The 19746-nt window shown below is 36.9% G+C and overlaps 1 protein-coding gene and 1 long non-coding RNA gene across 2 annotated transcripts; one reads left to right on the top strand and one right to left on the bottom strand.

Annotated features, from left to right (window-relative positions):
- The first annotated feature begins 73 nt into the window (after positions 1-73).
- Positions 74-948, top strand: LOC133720500 (uncharacterized). The gene is made up of 4 exons (XR_009851897.1): positions 74-153; positions 273-314; positions 409-471; positions 656-948. It is a non-coding gene; the product is annotated as an uncharacterized LOC133720500 (long non-coding RNA).
- Positions 949-2076: 1128 nt separating this feature from the next.
- On the bottom strand, positions 2077-9451 carry LOC133723828 (protein DETOXIFICATION 42-like). The gene is made up of 13 exons (XM_062150690.1): positions 9059-9451; positions 8735-8856; positions 7866-8075; positions 7553-7731; positions 5827-5962; positions 5108-5204; positions 4872-4972; positions 4526-4689; positions 3326-3397; positions 3132-3248; positions 2931-3026; positions 2660-2781; positions 2077-2429 (listed from the first exon to the last, which is right to left on the bottom strand). Exons 1-13 carry the CDS (start codon positions 9133-9135, stop codon positions 2387-2389), a joined length of 1536 nt encoding a protein of 511 aa, XP_062006674.1. The 5' UTR covers positions 9136-9451; the 3' UTR covers positions 2077-2386.
- Positions 9452-19746: the final 10295 nt, after the last annotated feature.

The raw sequence follows: 19746 nt of genomic DNA, 5'->3' as shown, positions 1-19746 counted from the left end.
CGAAAAAGCCCGTAAATTAGTATACACATATATATATAATTATATATACCGTTTCCTACCGTAAATCTCACGACTCACATCGCTCCTCTCAACAACCTCGCAAACCCGTATCTGAGAGCAAAGACTTGAAACTTAGCAAAGATTTAGCTGTGGGTAAGTCCTCTTTGTTCATTGTCCATCTTCTATGTTTTAGTTATCACTGATATTTGTGTTTGTTTGATTCGAATTGACTGGGTTTATTGATATTTCTCTCTTTGTTTCGAAATTTGGAGAAATGGACTCGACGATGCCCATTTGCTTGTAAACCAACTCTAGTGAGTGACTATATATGTTCTTCTCAAATATTAGTTGAAAAGGAACGATCTTGGTTTTGTTTGTATAAAAAATTGTGTGGAAATTTGGTTGCAGAGAAAGTGATGCGACTGCTGTAAATTTTGAAAGACATTGTTTTTATGCCCACGTAAGTTCAATGTGAGTGAACTCCCGTTCCTCTACCATTTTAGTATCTTTAATTCTTTAGCGTTATAAAGTTGACTTTTTGAATCAATTGCTTTGAGAGACTGTTTTAGGTGGGAGAATGGTAGAAAGATGGCATCTTCAATTAGTTATGTGTTTAATTAGTTCTTGACTTTTAATTTTGGGTTTCTCATTGCAGGTGGCAGATTTGAACTCTCCAAATGCTTTTAATTTGTGAATTGTCATTGTTCGAGACTTTGAGTAGATATAACTTATAGAAGTTGTATTTATCACCCAAGACCCAAGTGCTTGGTACGTGTATCCATATGCCTATATTTCTTGGTATCAAAACTCATAGAAGTTGTATTAATAGTCTGCTTTTTTTCCAACTTCTAAGTTCTAAGTTGTAATTGGGAATGATTTTGGACTTTTGATATAGTCCCTCATTCCCTACACTTTGTATTTTCCGTCTTTTTATTTCAATAAATTGAACCGGGCGTGGGGATGAGCCCCCCAACTAGGTTGGGTTCCAAACCCCTTTTTTGAATCAAAGAGGTATTTCATTAAAGCTGCTCAATTGAGCCTATTACAATCATAGTTTAGAACATCACGTAAAAACTCTGGCGCATGATGCAGCCATACAGAAGCATGCTCCAATTCAAAACCTATGGCAGCAAGCCGATGTGCAACTCCATTGCAGCTTCGGGGAGTAAAACTGGACGCCAGACTCCTGCGGCCGGTGACATGATTCCAGCGGCCAGTGACCGGTTCCAGATTTCCGCAGCCGGTCACTGGATTCCGGGGCCGGCGAAGTCTCTCTCTAAGTGACAAAGGGAGAGAGGGCAAAATTGTCCCAAAAATAAACAAAAAACAATAAAAAATAACTTAATTGGGTATTGAGGCAAAAAAATATGTAATTTGTTGGGTAAGTGGGCAACCCTATAAGATGTTTGGGTAAATAGGGTTAGTGTAGCTCAAATTTGAGTAAATGAACATTTTCCCTAGTTTCTCTCTATAGACAACTGTTGCAGTTATTTTAGTACTCTTTGGATGTAGATAGATGGTTGTTTGGTTTGGTCGGCGATGTAGAAGAAATGACAATTTCCAATGGGAGGAGAAAGCAGCTGAAGGAGTGCATTCTAGAGTCGTGATACCAGGTTCATCGTAGGAATTCAAGGGTTGTCTATGGTGGAGATCGATTTATTTCAAAGTGAAGGCTCAAGAGTGACTAGTTGAAGCCAAAGTCCGTTTATTAGAATCTGATGCAAAGCTGTTCATTGATTAGAAGCGGGGGTAGAAATCATAAATGACATAAAGAAGTGAATATGATGCAATGATGCATCAAACGTCTTTCTTTCTTTTATTTCTTTTCTTTAATAAAAGTAATATGAATGAACGGATATGAACTTTAAAATGAAATGGAATCTTCACAAAAAGAAATAGATTAATCATCTTTCCAATAATATAAAAGATGCCAAGATTTTATGCTAATAGAGAGTACAACTCAAACCCATTGTGGCTCCCTTTCCTTTTAAAAAGTGGTTATGCTTCCAGCAAAGGAGATAACGAGCAGAACTGGGAAACTGATTTTCCAAGTCTCCAATTTGGCAAAAAGAAATGAAGCTAGGCTTAAAAAGAACATAGACATCAATAAATTGAAAGGTACACTGAGTTGGCCTGTATTCGGATGGGGACTTCTGAATTCCTATCTAGAATTACATATACCGACTTCAAAATCTGTCACTGTTTTCCATGAGTAAACTATAGGCTATAACAGTTGGTTCCTACTTTCCAGTTCACATTCTAACCCTTTAAACATAGGCTACATTTCAGCAACTTGAGTAAGCAATGAAAGATGGTGTTCCCTTTTTTTCATTACCTATGTACAGTAGGATGTACCATCTTATGCAGAAGCATATTTAGGCTTCAATTACTCCCTCAGAAAGCTCCATGGTCCAGTTCCAGTCCCTATCCTGTAATGCAAGTTCAAGATCAATGTGGAAGCAACTTCTGATATAGATTCACGATAATATGTTAGGGCAATCCTTGCGAAACAAGTTGGTTGTTACATGGTTTCTTGCATTCGTTTTATATCCAACTAAAGATCAAACAAACACAGAAAGCATACTTTCCTATTTGTACTTCAGGAAATCAGTTCCTTTAGATTAGAGAAAGTACAGATTTTTTTAATTACAGAACTTACCTCCAAAATCCAACCACTGTGCGCAAACTCATGAAGATTGTTAAAGCAACCCAGATACCAACAAAGCCATGGCTTGATGATAATAGAAACAGGCACAATATGCTCACTAAAGCCACCAACACCTGGAGTCAACAGAGAATAATGAGAATGCTTGATGATAAATCAAACAGGCACAATATGCTCACTAAAGCCACCAACACCTGGAGTCGAGAGAGTTCAACTACTAGTATACAAGTGAAAAATAGACAGCAACATGGATTTCTACACTTGCCATTGAGTAGGCAGAATATGCAAAATCTGATGCTCCATAATTTACTCCATCAAAAACAAATGCCAGAGCATTAACGGGCTGAGTCAATGCAATAAACTAGCCAGAAAGGAAGAATCGTCAGCTCTCAAAGTGTCTGTAAAGTAACAGAACAAAAAAAACAAAATTTATTTTGTTTCTTGCTTGAATGGAGGAGAGGGATACCGGAATGCCTAAACTTATAAGGTGCAAAACATTGATATCATCGGTAAATAATCTTGACGCGAACTTTAGTACAACTGTAAGGATGACTGAGAGCACTATCCCTAGAACCAAAGCCATCTGCAAAATCAAATAATTAGCAGTTCAAAACAGAACAAGAAGAGGGAGTAACTTAATATGTTCAAAATTTAAGCCACCTGCAATACACGTGAAGCTGTGGCAACGACCTTGCTGTGATCCTTCCTCGCAAATGCACTTGCAAGGATTGCCTGAAAGTTTGGATACAATTACATCTACACCATGGAAAGAATCAAAATGGAAACATATAAAATAATTCAAGTGAATAGTGTCACAGATGATAAGCGGTAGAATTACAGAAGATGAAGACACTATTGTAGAGCATTTATGGTAAGACATAAGAAAGGCTAAGAGAGTCGCAAAAAGAAATTTGAGAATTAACATCATAAGCATGCAATACTGAAGCAATTGTGAGTTTTCCTTTTGATCCTGTCAGACTTCTGGAAGGTTTTTAAAGTCACTGCTAATTAAATGGAAGTTTTATCTACAATAAAACACCTGGGAGACAAAAATGAAAATCAAGAACAGCCGAGGCACAAAAAGAGATCTGGTCTTAGTGCAGAGGAAATCTGGGCGCATCTTAGCAGATAATAAGAACAAACTCCAGCTTCACAAGAGAATCTAAAGAAACCAAAATGAGAAGATAAAAAAATTTTTAAAAAAAAAATTTCTGCAATCCTGATGCAAAAACATCGATATATTTATTGATTAAAGTCTCAAACATTCTCTTGCTGAATGCAACCTATATGCAAGAAAACAAACTTTGATACTTTTAATTTCTTAGGATATGACTCAATAGGGTACTAGACATTCATTGTCTGTGAGATCTTTAGTTTTGGTTCCTGATAACCAGTTTCTCTAGTAGCTCCATAAGTTCCTCAGTTATTGAGAAAGCCTTACACCTAAGAGTGTTATGCTGAACACTTTAAGTAGATGTATCCTTGGTTTATATCAACTATAAGTAGCCCTGATATTCAAAAATGTTCATTCTGCCTAATTGTAGGTTTGTAGAAAAGAAAAAAAAACAAAGACAAGACATCAGTACTATTTTGTAGAACAAGAAGTCTGATCTCTGAGACTGCATTTTTAAGGGAGAAATCTGTTTTGATCGAATGAGCACATGGTCATGGCCAAACACAGCTCATAGATTTTTAATTTTACTATATTAATTTCAAATTTCTTATTAAAATAGCTTTACCACAGTAGTAAAGGAAATAATTTATGTTCGACTGGATTATGTAACTATACAAAATTTTGGGATGTCGGCAATGTAAATCACCATCACATAATGTATGCTTTATTCAAAATCATTTACTTACTTGTCCAGCCACAGCTAACCCATCCGCAAGCAAAGAGGCTGCAAGCCAAATCTGCAAGCAAACTTGAAATGCTGCCATTGATGTTGATCCCTGCCTTGCAGCTAATGATGCTGCCAGGGTGACACAGAATGTTGCAGCTATAACTCTCACCAATAACATACCCCCTGATCCAAGATGAAAAGAAAAAGATATGGAACAGTCAGGAAATAATTTTTTTCCAGCGTTTCTAGTTGAATGTGATTTTAAAGGCTAGAAGTTGAGAGAAGTAAATAATCTGCAAAGCAGATTGATGAAGCTTGGTTGCAGATTATTTACTTGCAAAGAAAAAGAAAATAGAAGCCTTTACCATTTTTCAGAAACTGGCCAATTCGTAGATCTTTGATGCCTGGGGTTAGGAGATCAACTTGTTTGTTTAATCTCCATAACAGTATCAGGGAGATTAAATACCTACAATAATCACAGAACAAGTAAAACAGCAATAAGGCAGCAGAGAGCAATATTTGCATTGACATGGAAAAGAAGTCTTGGCAACAGTGTACAGACTTCTAATATTGAATCATTATTAGCCATAGGTAAGCTTACTGAGAGATAACATGGGCAATGGCTGCACCGGTAATGCCCATATGGAGTACAAACATTAATATTGGGTCCAAAATGATGTTTACTGTATCTCCCACAACTGCAGTTAAAGAAGCAAATATGAATGGCTTCAGTATGTATAACTAACCCAGTAAAGATGCAGTAAACAGGTGCTCTATTTTCTTATCCTTAGATACAGGTGCTCTATATTCTCTAGAACTAGTTTAAGAATTACCCCAGCAGTATTAAAAGAGGAAAACATGATGAATCTAGGATTTCACATATGAAACTGATAGCAATGAGGGAGCTTGAAAAAGTACACCAGAAACCAGACTTCACTTAAAGGAGAAAGTGAAGACAAGACAAACATGGAGAATGTCTAGGGTAATTTTTTATGCATCAAAGTGAGACTAGGATCAGATTGATATGATGAGAGGATGGAGACAAGAAAAATTGAAGGCACAAATGATGTCCTAGATGGAAGATTTATACTTCCCAATTTTTTGATTATGAATTACTCTCATCTGATTCTTTGCATTGTAATCTGAGAGGCCTCAAGAGGATTTTTTAAGAGCAGAGAATTTTATTATTGAAGACAAATTCTTGGAATGGATCATGCTTGTTTCAATAGGTAATGAACAGACTGTTTTAGTGTGTCATGCTCATCTGTTCACTTGCCACATATTACAGTTAAAATTCTTGAGAGAGAGAGAGAGGATTACTTGTAGCATATAAAGGAGTTTTCGTATCCTTAAAACCACGGAAAACCCCTTGCATGGCCAAAGAGAGAAGAACTGCAGGAGCACCAAGGGCCCTTAGTGTCAGGTATTGTCTCGCTGGTCTTAACATGGGAGAATTCTGCAATAGAAAATGAATAGATATTCTCAGTATTCACTACACAGTTATTTCTAGAACAGTAATTTTGAATATCAGAAGTAGAACAAAATTACTATGAATTTCAATGAGAACATTAGATTTCTGCAAGCAATTTGAGGTGTAAAATATTCCTACAAATTAAATAACTCCAGCTAATAAATTATGCCCATGTTAAAAAATTGCAGCGGTTAGGGCTCAGAATGCCCGATACTTCATATTTCCAATAAACATGACTTAGTACTCATTAAACTCCCAGAAAGTGATTTGACTAACCTAGTCATGCTAAACAAATCGTATCTATCCATGTAAGCATCGGAAACTTTGTAAATGAATAGAATTGAGAATGCAGTCATCTTTCATTTTCAGTATGACTCAAAATTCCTATTAGATACAACCAGCAAAAGAATGGTAGAATGTTTGGAATCCATATTATGCAAGGAGACACTGCTTTTGCTAATTCGAATTGAAAGGTGATATCAAATAGCTCTATATCCAGCAACATACATCACATGAATAGAGAAGGAAAATAACCTACATAGTTAAGTAGGATCCCAAATATGAGATATCTTCCGCATCTCAATGGCATAGAAAATTTTAATGGTGCCAAAGTAAAAGAAAATTTTCTAAAATTTTCTATACTGCTATCCCTGACATAACGCCACATTCAATCAAGTAACTAGTACAGCTTGGAATTCCCTTGTTCAATGACTACAAATGCAGCAATAATTGCAATTTTTCCAGAAAAGATGGTTGAACTTACAGCTTAGGTAATATAGTTCGTCCCAAAAACTAAGGCCATAACTTGCTGAGCCTCTTGAGGTGGTAAATAAACGCGGCATATGTGAGATGAAAATGATCCTCAGTTTCTTTTAAGATGTATGTATCATTGTTTTGTGAAGACATGAGACAGAGAGCAGTATACTGATTCTATAACTTTGCTTTGTTACTCTATTTTTTTTTTTTTTTCCATTTCTGAAAAGAAACAGACTTTATCGATCATAAAAGCATGATACAACAAAATTGGACAAGAGGTCCACGACAGACAAAAGCCACAATAGAAACCAGAAAGCTACATCACATGAAATAAGATAGCTGCAGCAACCACACTAATTATGTCTGAAACCTTAGACTACGGTTGTGTTCCAATGTAGCACAATCGAAGAAAGGCTGTAGTTTATGAGATCTACAAAAACAGATGCCCATTACATTGCTCTGAAAGTTTGTTCTTTTCCTACCCTAACTTATGCAGTTTCCATATTAGGATACATTACCCATTGGAAAGACATTTTCATTGATAGGAAATAACATATTTCTGCACATTTCGGCTACACAGAAAAGACAATTTACTTACAAAATGAAGTTCAAAACAATGATGTGTAGTTTAGACCTTGTACATTTATGATGCAGGAAATGGAGAAAAAATGAAAAGAGGCATGAAATCAGTTGAAGTTGCCAACTACAAAGATATGAGATCAAGTTGACCAGCATTGGTCATTCCATAACAAAGAATGCAACCATCAAGAAACGCGGAACAGAATATCTAAAATCTCCAACAGTTCAAAATGAACTTACAGAATCTACCCCCATGTAATTTAGGATGGGGTTTGCAGCAAAAATTAGGAATAGAGTTTGAATAACCCCCAGGACGCTGCCAATAACCAATGCTGATGAAGCAGACGGAATACGCCTTCTGACATGCTCAAGTTTGACCATTTCTGTACTATCATTGGTAATGGATGATGGTGTAGAGTCTGGTTTACAAATTGAGGCAAAAAAATAAGGAAAGTGACAGCATAATTCTTATGGAGGAGCTCCTATAAGCAATAAAGTGATCCACATAGTTAGTTTATTCCAAAATTAAGAAGGGGAAAAGGAGACAATGTACCAACAAGTGGTTTGAGTACTTCCATTTCCTTGTTGACAGAAGTAGCATTTTCAAATTCTTCATATACTTGTTCCTTAGTACTTAATGGTTCCGTAGTATCTTCTTCAGCAACAAAAGAGGTTGTAATACTGACAAGTGGGAAAATTGCTATTTTTGATACTTGATTGAAAACAGCAATAGAAATTCCCACAGCTGCGAGCTCCACTGGACCTATACAAAGTCATGGATTATTACGATTAATCAAATTTTGGTCCATATTATACATTGCTTCAGAATTTATTAAGAGCTAAATTCTTGATAACTAGGATCAAGTTTTATGATAAAGGAAAGTGTATTGGAACTTCTTGTACGGAACATCTACATATATGATAGCATAAATCACGCACACACATAAAATTGATAAACTAGTCCATACAGTTCATTGCAAAGCTAAGTTTCAATAGCCTGCAATTCAATAACTAAACCAGTAGATAAGTTTTTTCTCAAGGGCTTAAACTAGTTCATATCCTAAAACTTCAATGTATTAACTTTATAGCAATCCTATAAACAAGCTGGATAAGAAAGCTTTCTCTTTTCGATTGTCTGTAGCAACAGCGGAAACTTCCCTTCTAAGGCGACTCTCTGTACAATCTTATGAGCATTATGCACATGTGTAAAGTGTTTCAATTTATAAAGAAAAAAGTTTCAAAATGAGCAGGAAGCCATCATACTAAAGATCTTGCTTGCAGACTGAAAAATTTCAGTTCACATCCCAAGCAAAAGGATTGGCTACAACAAAATGGAGAATTTGCTGAGAAAGATTGGAACTGCATTTATGAAACATCTGAACATATAATTCCCCAAAAAATTTAGACATCGCCATCACATACCTATATGGCCAACAAATGCTGTGTCAATTAGAGAAGCAGCAGGATCTGCTACTAACGCTAGTAGCGTAGGAAGTGCAATATGTATTATCTCCACGCCTAGCTCATCAGCTTTGAAAACATTCCTGGAAATTATATTGAAATTTGTGGTAAGAAACTATATATAATAAATTTCCCATTAAAATTCTAACACAGAGAACCAACAACAAAGAAAACAAAAGTACATTCATTCAGGTCTGAACCATAGGCTATAGAGTTTAAGTTATAAACAATCATAGTGACAAGAGAGGAAAACTAAAAGAGCCCACCTCACATAAAAGAAGTTACCTTGTGTCTTTGAAGAACACAAGGAGGGGCATCTTGCCCATATTCTTGCAACAATTGAGGAGGGTATATATAGCCATGATTAGAATAAGGCCTTCCTCACGGAGCTTTGAAAGAGAACAGGCTCAATATTTAAAACAATCAAAACGCAATAGAGTCCTCAATCTTGATCATCACAGATTCAAGAGCAAGAAATAAAACACAATTTCAAGAACTCCCAACGTTATGAAAAGGCCAAACAACAATTACAAACGAAAAACGAAAGCAGAAAGACGCCAAAAGAATTGGTTAACACTTGGTATCTAGAAATTGAAGTTTCTTTTCTAAATCAAAGAAATGAGGAACCAAATGATACAAAGGAATGGAGTATGCTTAATGGGGAAGAATCAAAACGATATTTGCATTCAAAGAAGAAAAGAATTGGAGTTTTGAACTAACCTGATTACACCATATAAGCAGAAACCGCATGAACCTCCCTCAGTTGGTTAAACCCAGGAACAACAACCAAATAAATGAAACTATGTTATATATTATAATAACACGACCACAACCTCGGACAAGTGGACAGCGATGGACTATAATAATCCATGTACATAACATAAGCTTCTCAAAAAAACATGTACATAACATAACCAGCTATTTCACATAGGTGATAGGCCCAACGAAAAGCACAAAAGCATAAGAGATACGAAAGACCCAAATGATTCGACTTCCGGGTATAAGAGACGATTCATACAAGGTTGAATTAGTGATTAGTCTGATTTAAGTGAAGTTGCAGTTCGAAAACACGCAACGTCTCCTTTCCGTTTATATTCCGGTAGTTTAAACATAGATTCTACGGTTTATTTTTATTGTCTATCTATATATAGGAAGAAAAATTATCATTTTGGTCACTTAATTATGACTCGATTGACACCTTGATCACTATACTTTTAAAAACTTCACTTTAGTCACTCAACTTAAACACTGTTTATCACTTTGGTCATTGCTGTAATGCTGTCAACTTCATTGTTAAATTTTTATAAATAATTCATATTTTGAAGGCATTTTAGTCAAATTGAGTACCGAAGTCCTCTTTTTGCCTTTTTATTTTCATATATTTTGGCAAAAAAAAAATAAATCCTGAACTTTTCTCAAAGATTATTTTACTATTCTCGAAGACAAATTACGCTTGATCCTTCTATCTTCTTTAATAAATATAGCCAAATTTTAATATTTTTTAGTAATTGGTATATCCTTAGTTTTAACGATGTGTAATTGAGTATTTAACGGCAGTTACTAAGTGAAAAATAAATCTAAACTTGAGTAACTAAAGTGATATTTTTAAAAATAGAGTGACCAAAGTGTCAATTGAGTTATAGTTGAATGACCAAAATAATAATTTTTCCTAAATACAAAGCCAAAACATGGTTTTTGTTAAATTTTTGAAAACGTAAAGAGGTCACTTAGTGACAGACGGGTACAGGCCGACAGGTACACATTTGGGAACTACTCCCTTCAAAAGCCAAGTTCTTGTCAGTTAGAGTTTGTTTCAGATTTAATTGATGGGACTACTTCCAAGTGGAAGATGAAGCTTTTATATGACATTTTCTTCCCTTAGGTTGCAGAACAGATTGCTTGTATCCTATTGAGGGGTAGAAGACCTCAAGATTGTCTAATTTGGAAGCTCGAAAAGAAAGGTTGTTACACTGTTAAGAGTGGGTACATACATAGTTGCTAGAGACTTGGTCATGGGCAATTTTCTTTCTTCATCCTCACAAGGCGACCCTTTTGCCGAGCTATGGAGAGCCTTATGGAATGCAAAAATTCCAGGTACGGTTTCAATTTTTGCATAGAGAGCTTGTCATTCTCCTAACTTGGTCAAAGTTAACCACCATAGGTTATACAGGTGAACTACATTGTTTATTATGTTCTCATCCCTTGTTAAACTCTAGGTCATGTTCTATGTGAATGCCCAATTACTAGAGATATTCTTGTTGCATTCCCTTCCTTCATCCAGGTATGTACCAGCTTCACCTTCCTTCGTTTCAAGGAATGGCTACTTGATCAAACTAGATCAATGTCTGCTAGTTGTTTTGATAGACTCTTGATTATCTTATGGAAGAATAGAAATGATAAGTTGTGGAACAATGAGGAAAAGTCCAAATCTAATTTGGTGTCTGCTATCATGGCCTGTTATGAAGAATCCACCATATAAAAATGAAAATTAAGGTCAACTTCATTCATTCCCAATTAGTTTTGGTTGTAAAATTCATATTACTTTATCAAGTGGAAGTTTTCGGATTGTGGTGATTAGTAGGTTTGAGAGTGTGGAGTTGGGTTTCAGTTGGAGAGGTGTTTTGGGAAGTAAGTGAAGCATTTAGAGAGGTTTGGTGTTGTTTCTTTCCTTGGTTTTGGGGTTTTTGAGTGGTTTACTATCGAACACATAAGTAGTTGTGTTGTGGATTGCGACAGTTTTTGCGTTCTACATGTCGTCACCCATTGTTCTAAGTAATTTTCTTTTGGAAAGGTGGACTTCGAAGCACAAAAACAAAAACAAAATTCTGGGCTATCATCACCAAGTGAAAGCTTGAATTCTTGTTTTGAATCTTTTGGTGGTTTTTCTATGGGATCCAGAAGACATATGTCGACCTCATTTCCCACCACAACAGCATCACCATTTTCAAGGATTTTGTCCCAATCTGCTAACATCTGCCACTTTTCCAGAAACTTTTTCCCAACTGTAACGACCGCTACTACTACCAATACCAACTTTAGATGAACTTTTGGTTTTATGGGAGCTTGAACATCCATTGGAAGTTGCATACAAGTGTGTTAGAGCCACAACAAGATCCTTAACTTGATCAGATCTCTTCTTCACCTCCCTAGCATCAAAATTCAGGATGGTTTTGCAAACTCTTTCAAAGTTTTTTAGTTTATACCTTGGATCTAGCACTAATGCAATAAAAAATAGCTGGTTAATATCATCAATGGATGCAAGGTATTTCTTATACTTGGCCCTCATCTTCTTTGCATTGCAAATAAAACCTTTTCTGCCTCACCTCCATCAGACCTAAATGGTTGGTTAAGCAATTCTTCAATCTCAGCATGGATGCCAACTACGTCATGGAATGCTTTTGGGAAAGTTGGGTTGTTTGTAGCACTCACTCTCAAGCTTGTTTCATAGAAAACTCAAAGAAACTTCCCAAAAACACCTGCCTTTTCCCAATCTAATTATGTTGGAGGCCTTACCCTCTTCCTAGGCACTTTCAACCTTGTTTTCACCTCCCTATAATCACCATCTTAACCTAGTTCATCCTCAGATACCTCATATTCACCAACATAAGTCGAATACTTGGAATCCTCATCATTAGCCATCATATTAAATGCTTTTTTGAGCTTCAATGCAGTGTCCAACATAATATAGGTGAAATTTCACCTTGTTGGCACATCCAAGACACATATGCTTTTGCAGTCAACCTGTTATTTTTCAACACAGGCCTTGAATACATCTAATCTAGCTAGCAAATGAACTCCTTATATATCTCACTATATTGTTAATGGAAGCCACCGACTTATCCATCAAGTTAACTCCAAACCTCATAATTATGTTAACTATGTGAACTAAACACCTTGACATGTAAATACTTTCCTCCAAAAATCTGTGTTTTATCCCAATTGTTCATCTTTTTCCTAATGTAGTCAATGGTTACCTTATTTGCCAAAGCATTATCGACAAAAATAGTCAGAACCCTCTCTATGTTCCAGTTTCCCAAACAAGACTCAAGTATTTTCCCTATTGTAATTCCTTGGTGGTTTGGAATTACACAGAAATTTAGGATCCTCTTATGCATGTTCCGCTCATAATCGATGAAATGGGCAGTTAAGACCATGTAATTTATATTCTGCACCGATGACCATGTATTGGTGGTCAGACACAAAAAATGATTTCCTAATTCCCTCTTCAACTCTTCCTTCTTGGAAGCATACACTCTCAATAAATTCTTCACTATCATCTTCCTACATGGAAGTTTCCACTTCGGAACAACTGCACTACAAAAGTATTTGAAACCTAGTCTTTCTATGGCACTAAAAGGGAGTGCATTGATCACTATCATCACAGTAGCAGCTTCAGTGCATCCTTCCTTACTCCAATGCCTAACTACTACATTAGGATCCTCCAGCCCAGCACTAGCCAAAATAGTCTGCCCTTTTGCTAAATTACCTCTCCCCGAATATCCCTTACATAACTGCTCTATGTGTTTCATTAATGAGCTAGTATCATTATTACTTGAACTAGCTAGCTACAAGATGAGTATGACAATATATACATTGTGCTTTGGTGATGTGCCCAACAACCTCCTCCTTTCCATCTACAATCTCAATAATGGGGTGCTCTTCCTTCTTGAAATTCTCCCACACCCAAGATCGTTGCCTTGAAGATATTGTATCGTTGGTCCTCTTCTCAGCCCCTTTTCTCTTTATAACAGCTTGCTTCCAAGCCTTGGTGTTGGGGCATTCTGAAGTTTCGGCTTGTTCTTCTTCAACAACAGGACTGCTTTGGACAATCTCATTTCCAGCAGCAGGACTTGAATGAGTTGTATCCGAATTCATGGTTTGAAAATTTTGAATTTTCAAAGTGGTATAAGCTAGGTTAGTGATTTCAGAGAATAAGAATAGGGTTTTTTTTAGCGAGGAATGATAATCGAATGGATGTTGGATTGAGAAATTGAATCGGGAGTGAATCCTTAATTTGGGAACGACAGATGATGAACTGGGTTTCAGAGAATAACTGAATAAGAATAGGGTTTTTTCTTTGTTTATCGAGACTAAAAGAGAAAAAATGAATCGAGTTAGGGGTTTGGCTTATATAGCTGCATTCCTATCGGTCTAACAGTTCTAAATTGTTAGCAAAACTAGGAACTAAAACTAAACCGAAAAATCTTGTATGATTTCGTTCCTCTTAAAATGCACTTTTGATTTTGGTATCGGACCGAACCAGCAAATTCTGTGATGTTCGGGGCGGTTTTGACAGTTCTCGGGTCTATAATCCCCGACCCACTGAAAAGGTGATCGATTCCTCTTCGAAATAGTGACTGATGGCAAACATATGAAATTATGATGTAGTATTATTATTATTGGAGAATGCATTTGTAATGTTTGGATTTTGCATATTGAACAGGTTTTGAAACATTAATTACTATCATATGATAAGCACTGATCTTTCATCTAACCTTATCATTTTCTTATGTATATATTCTGTTCAATGTGTTTATGTTAATCGTTTTGACAATTTGGTTGAAATAATGGTTGACAAGGGCCATATCTCTTTCAATTTTTCTATCTATGTTTCTTTGTATATTATGGGTTAAGAATATACAAGCGTGTTTTTTTTTGGCATAAAAAATAGTTCAATTTTAAGGGTAAACGATATTTTTGTGGGAAAGTGTGGAGGGAAAATTGCATACTTGCTGCTTTTGGAGGGAACAAAGAAGAAAAAGTAGGGAAATGCTTCACACTGATGATTAAGGGGGCTTCAGAGTCTTTGTCACCTAAATTATGAGTCATGTGCCCCTCAAATGGGTGAAATTGACGATCAAGTAATGGAAAGAAGACAGAGGTATCTAGTTGATCGCATTTGAAAACTTCAGGAATCATTTTGACCACTTTGAAAACTCGAGTATCATTTTGTCCGGTTCACAAGAGTTTTGGCTCCTATGGTGGAAGAAACCCTTTCTGGAAATAGATTGAGTTCATGTGTTTATTTTAGTGAATAGGTTAAAACCTGGAATGTAGATTTTTATAGGTTAGGATAAATGAGTATTGTTATTATATAAATGATCTTGTCATTGAAGTTGATTATTAACTTTTAATAAAGTGTTCTTTTCTTTTTTTGAATCGAAGGAGGTCAGTCAAATTTATATTTCAGCAAGCAGTACCAGAAACGACACACTCGAAACGGGCCGACAGAAAGAGCCGTCCTTTAGGACATACAAAGGGCCTATTCTAAGAAAATAGAGCCTCGCACTCCTGGGTACACCCACCTTTTAAAGACAATCAAGCACCTTTATTCTAACAAAACCTAGATACTCATAAGTAAGTAAAATAAATGTGACAACCGAGCAACTAGATCTTGCGACCCAAGGGAAAATTAAACATTGCTAGCTGAGGATGCTGCACTTGCATCCCCTACAGTTCCACCATCTGCATGTAGCTCTTCCATTATTTCAGTCTCAGGATCCTTGCATGGCTCCTTCTCCACAAAAGCTTGAAGTAATCCAATCCAAAAGTCAATAGAGAGACCCACATCCATAGTAGCCCAGTTGGGAAAAACCCTAGCAAATAACAATGCACAGCCGCCACCAAACTTCTTGCTGCACCTTGCCTCCGCCAGCAGCCACATTCCGGTAGGCGGGTCTTCACTTCCACCACCGGTGCTCAATAGCAGGATGCAATCCTGAACTCGAGTCCAATGGAATCCAGTCTAGACTGTGCAGCAATGGAGGCTGCCAGATCCCCGTAGCTACCATTGTTGAAACCATGTCCATCGACTTGCCCGCTCCCGTCGTCAATCTTGCGTCGCCCACTCCCGCCGGCGACCCAGCAGCCAACCTTAGCGTCTTCGTCTTCGACACAAGCATCAAAAGACAGAAACCATGGCCGTCTCCCGAGATTGATAGTGTCGACGACGACATGAATACCAGAGGGCAGAAATCCCCTCCATCTCCAAGGATTGATTCGGCAATCCGCCGTACCTCCATCACCCAAAATATCCAGACCCAAATACAAATCCAAACCCGGATCCATCAAACCTCCAGCGAAGCTGCAAAGCAGAAGGAAAAGCAAAAAAACACGACCACCAGCGTGCCCCAGATCAACATACGACGCACCAGAGAAGAGGAAAATTGAGGCAGCAGCCATAGATTTGGAAATTTTATCCCAGACAAGAGGCCAACGAGCAAACCCTAGCAGAGCGGCTAGGTCAGAAATAATAGAGCCAAATGTAAGTGTTCTTTTCTTTGTTCTACTCTTAGTTTTGTTATCCATGTTTTCATGGTAGAGATTAATTAATATATATTTTTTTAGAATGATATTTACGATGTGCAAGGCTTGCCATAAATTTATCATTTACATCGTGCAACACGTGCCCTAAATAATCATTTACGGCGTGCAACACGTGCTTGCAAATATATGTCGTAAATGAGAGCAGTCTATAAAGACGTACTTTTGTACGCCGTAAAAGTTTCATTTACGGCGCACTTTGCACTTCGTAAAAGACCTATCATTGTATGAAAATTGTATCAGGAATATATTTATTATTTATTACCGTTCTATTACAATTGCGTTACAATTGTATTATCATTTGTGACAAGCAACATATATATATATATATATATATATATATATATATATATATATATATATACAGTTCTTTTTGGCTAAGGACGTCCTTACCTTAGCCTTAGGAATGGATTTTCAGTTTTTGACCACTTTTCGATCACATCTTAACTGTTCAGTTCTTAAGTTCTAATGTATAGATCATCTTTGCAAAATTTTAGCCAAATTGATGATTGTTAAGGCATTGAAAACTGCAATTTACAGTAATGAATACGAACAGCTCCGATTCGACAGATTCGATTCGTTCATTGGTTTAATCGAGTTCGATACATTAACAATCATCAATTTGGCTGAAAATTTGCAGAAGTGATCTATACATTAGGACCTAAAAACTAAACGGTGAATATGTAATCGAAAAGTGGTCAAAAACTAAAAATCCGTTCTTAAGCTAAGGTAAGGACGTCCTTAGCCAAGAAGGTATTCAGTTTCTCAAAAAGCGGACCATTATATTACAAAGGAAAAAGAGGGACTAAACCAAAACTTTTCTCAACGAGAAAAACAATAATAATGGACACTGAAAATCAACAGAGCATAATGACATACATCAAGCATGTTCACCTGGTCAGTAACTGACCAAAAAAATCATGTTTAACCACCCTTGGATGTACATCCAATGGTAAAAAAATATTAATCTAAAAATGAGTTATTTTGTTTTCTACCGTTCCATTTACAGCCAAATGTGATTGAGCATACTTTCTTTAGTCAATTACTAGTCAAGTGGACACCACTGTGAAATACATAGCTTTAAAAGACTAAGGGAAAAATGCACAGACAATGTCTGAAGACACTGAGGACTGTCAAAATGATACCTGAACTTTCAAACGTATCAATGTGATACCTGGACTTATATTTTCTTATCAATGTAGTACCTACGTCAACTTTCCGTCACGGCTCCGTCAGTTTGTGTCACGTGCGATGCATGTGAGGCCGAAAATGAGGGCAAAATGACTAATGAGCCCTCAAATTGCTTTTTTGTCTTGGCCATGATTTAATTAAATAATATAATTAATTTAAATGAATTTCATAATTAAGAAAGAAAAATAAAGGAAGAATTAAATAAATTTCTTCTTCTTCTCTCTCGTTCATCATCAATTTACCCATAATCGATTCGACCTCCGAGTTCACTCCCAATTCTCTGGCCTCTGTTCGGCGGACTGGTGACGTTTGAATCATCTCGGTGGCGCAAAGCGGGGCTTTGTTCCCTTTGGTTCAAACGGCGAGCTGTGACGGCGGGCTGAGGCTCGAAAGTTTCAACTGTGCATGGTGGTTTCCGGTCGGATTTTTCGACTTCGACCACGACTTCTGGCGAGACTGGTAGTAGTAGCTTCGTCTCGGTGAGGTGAAGGATTATATGGTGTTTTCTTTTCAGATCGTCAACTTTGGAGAGAGAATCGAAGCTTGGAAGCTTCAGAGCTGCTGGTGGGTTTTCTGCAATTTCCGGCGAATTTGATCGCAATCGGCAAAGACTGAGGTAAGAGGTCTAATCTACTCTTCAAGTTCTATACGATTATGTGTTCATTTTCGAGTTTCGGTTAAGTGTTGGAGGAATTGGTATTTGGGGTCCATCGGCCACCAGTGAGAGAGAGATGAGTAGAAGCTTGAAAAGGCTATTCTCACTCAAAACGCAAAAGCTTGGAAGAAGTTTGCAAGCCCACCAAGTGTGTGCTACAATGTTGAAGAGAGCATTGAAAGCCTCAAGAACGTTGAAGCAATAGAGCTTTCTCCAAGACGCACATGGAAATGCTTCTCCTTTGAAGAAATTTCAGATGCCACTAATGGTTTGAGCTCGGTTTTGTCTGTTTCAAATATGAACTTGAAAAGGTTCTCTCTTTCTGGGTTTTTGTTGGGTGATTGAAATTCATATTTTGTGTTGAGGCAGAGGCCATTGTGCTAGATTCTTCATTACTGGCTTGGAGGTGTACCAGCGGCGGTGGGAGGAGAACACAGCAGGCTTGGAATCTTCCATTTCTCTTCCAAAATGGGTTTGTCGAGTCCAAGAAGATGACCAATGTTCATTGACCATGAATGGGCTCAAGAACATGAACAATTGCTGAGATTTTTTTTGTTTTTGCGTTTTTGATGGTTTTAAGAAGATGAACATCAAATTGAAGTTTTAATGTTACCAAAAAAAAAGATTTGAAGTTTTAATCGAGTTTTGGGGCTGATGTGAGTAAAAAGTCCTTTTTGCCCTCATTTTCGGCCTCACATGCATCGCACGTGACTCGAACTGACGGAAAGTTGACGTAGGTACTATGTTGATAAGAAAATATAAGTCCAGGTATCACATTGATACGTTTGAAAGTTCAGGTATCATTTTGATAATCCTCAGTGTCTTTAGACATTGTCTGTGCATTTTTCCCAAAAACTAAACCTTGAAATTGATACAAAGTGAAGAGTTGCTAGTCTAAAAAATGCTTAAGGACACCAATAGGTAAATCCAGTGACATTACACTTTCTCAAGCCTTCATTAATAACGCAGCACCAAGAGAGAAAAATAAAAAATAAAAAACAACAGTAACCTCTTATTTTGTTGTGCCATTAGATTGTCACAATCTACCAAGACCATTGGAATCTCAAAAAGCCCTGGACAAAAGTAACAGATGAGCGATATCAGAATATGTGGGCGTCCAAATCCATTTCAGGATTTGAAGACAGATTGAAGTGAGGTTGCTGACTAGTGACTAAAGCATACAAATATGTGAATTAATGAGCATGTATAAATAGCAAATGTTATAAGCATGCATAGATGTGCGTATAGATATACATATGTCAAGCTTTGGTCAGTCATTTTAAAAAAAAATATCACTTTAAGCTATCATTAACCACGACCCATTCTTCGTTATCGAAATTGGTAACTCACAATAGTACGAGGCTTCATCTCGTTCAGAATCCTCCTAATTTTGTACCATTATAGCCGCTACTATCAAAGGTCTATTGGAGATGCAGTAGCACCATCTCCACGTGCTCACTTTGGTTATCTTTGGCGTCATCATCTTCGTGACGAATCTCAACACCACCACCGGCCGATCTACAGGAAGCTTCTCTTAGTTAAATCCATGCGTTCATTTGCGAGCTATGAGTTGCAGATTTGACAACGCCGAACTCAGCTAGGTTGAGAAGATTAGGTTTCGGACGTAATTGGCCTACATTCGCAACCAAAGGTGAAAATAGCAAAAGTGCAATAAAAGAACTTAAAAAGGGGCCTCAAAATAAATTAGAGAAAAAAAAAAAGAGCTTAAAGGATTAATAGACTTTAAATTAAGTGGTTTTAATGCATTTTTTTTCTTTATCAACACTGTGGATACCTGGGTTCA

Source organism: Rosa rugosa, chromosome 7 (genome assembly GCF_958449725.1).
Source record: "Rosa rugosa chromosome 7, drRosRugo1.1, whole genome shotgun sequence".
Classification (NCBI taxonomy): Eukaryota; Viridiplantae; Streptophyta; class Magnoliopsida; order Rosales; family Rosaceae; genus Rosa; species Rosa rugosa.
This window is presented reverse-complemented; position numbering and strand designations above follow the sequence as displayed.

Bases quoted from the DNA above. Each gene is read 5' to 3' on its own strand.
- LOC133723828 (XM_062150690.1), bottom strand. From the start codon at position 9,135: ATGGCTATATATACCCTCCTCAATTGTTGCAAGAATATGGGCAAGATG. The intron at 8,857-9,058 runs GTAACTTCTTTT...TATAATTTCCAG, and splicing joins GTGTTCTTCAAAGACACAAG to GAATGTTTTCAAAGCTGATG. The intron at 2,430-2,659 runs GTAAGTTCTGTA...CTTGCATTACAG, and splicing joins ACAGTGGTTGGATTTTGGAG to GATAGGGACTGGAACTGGAC.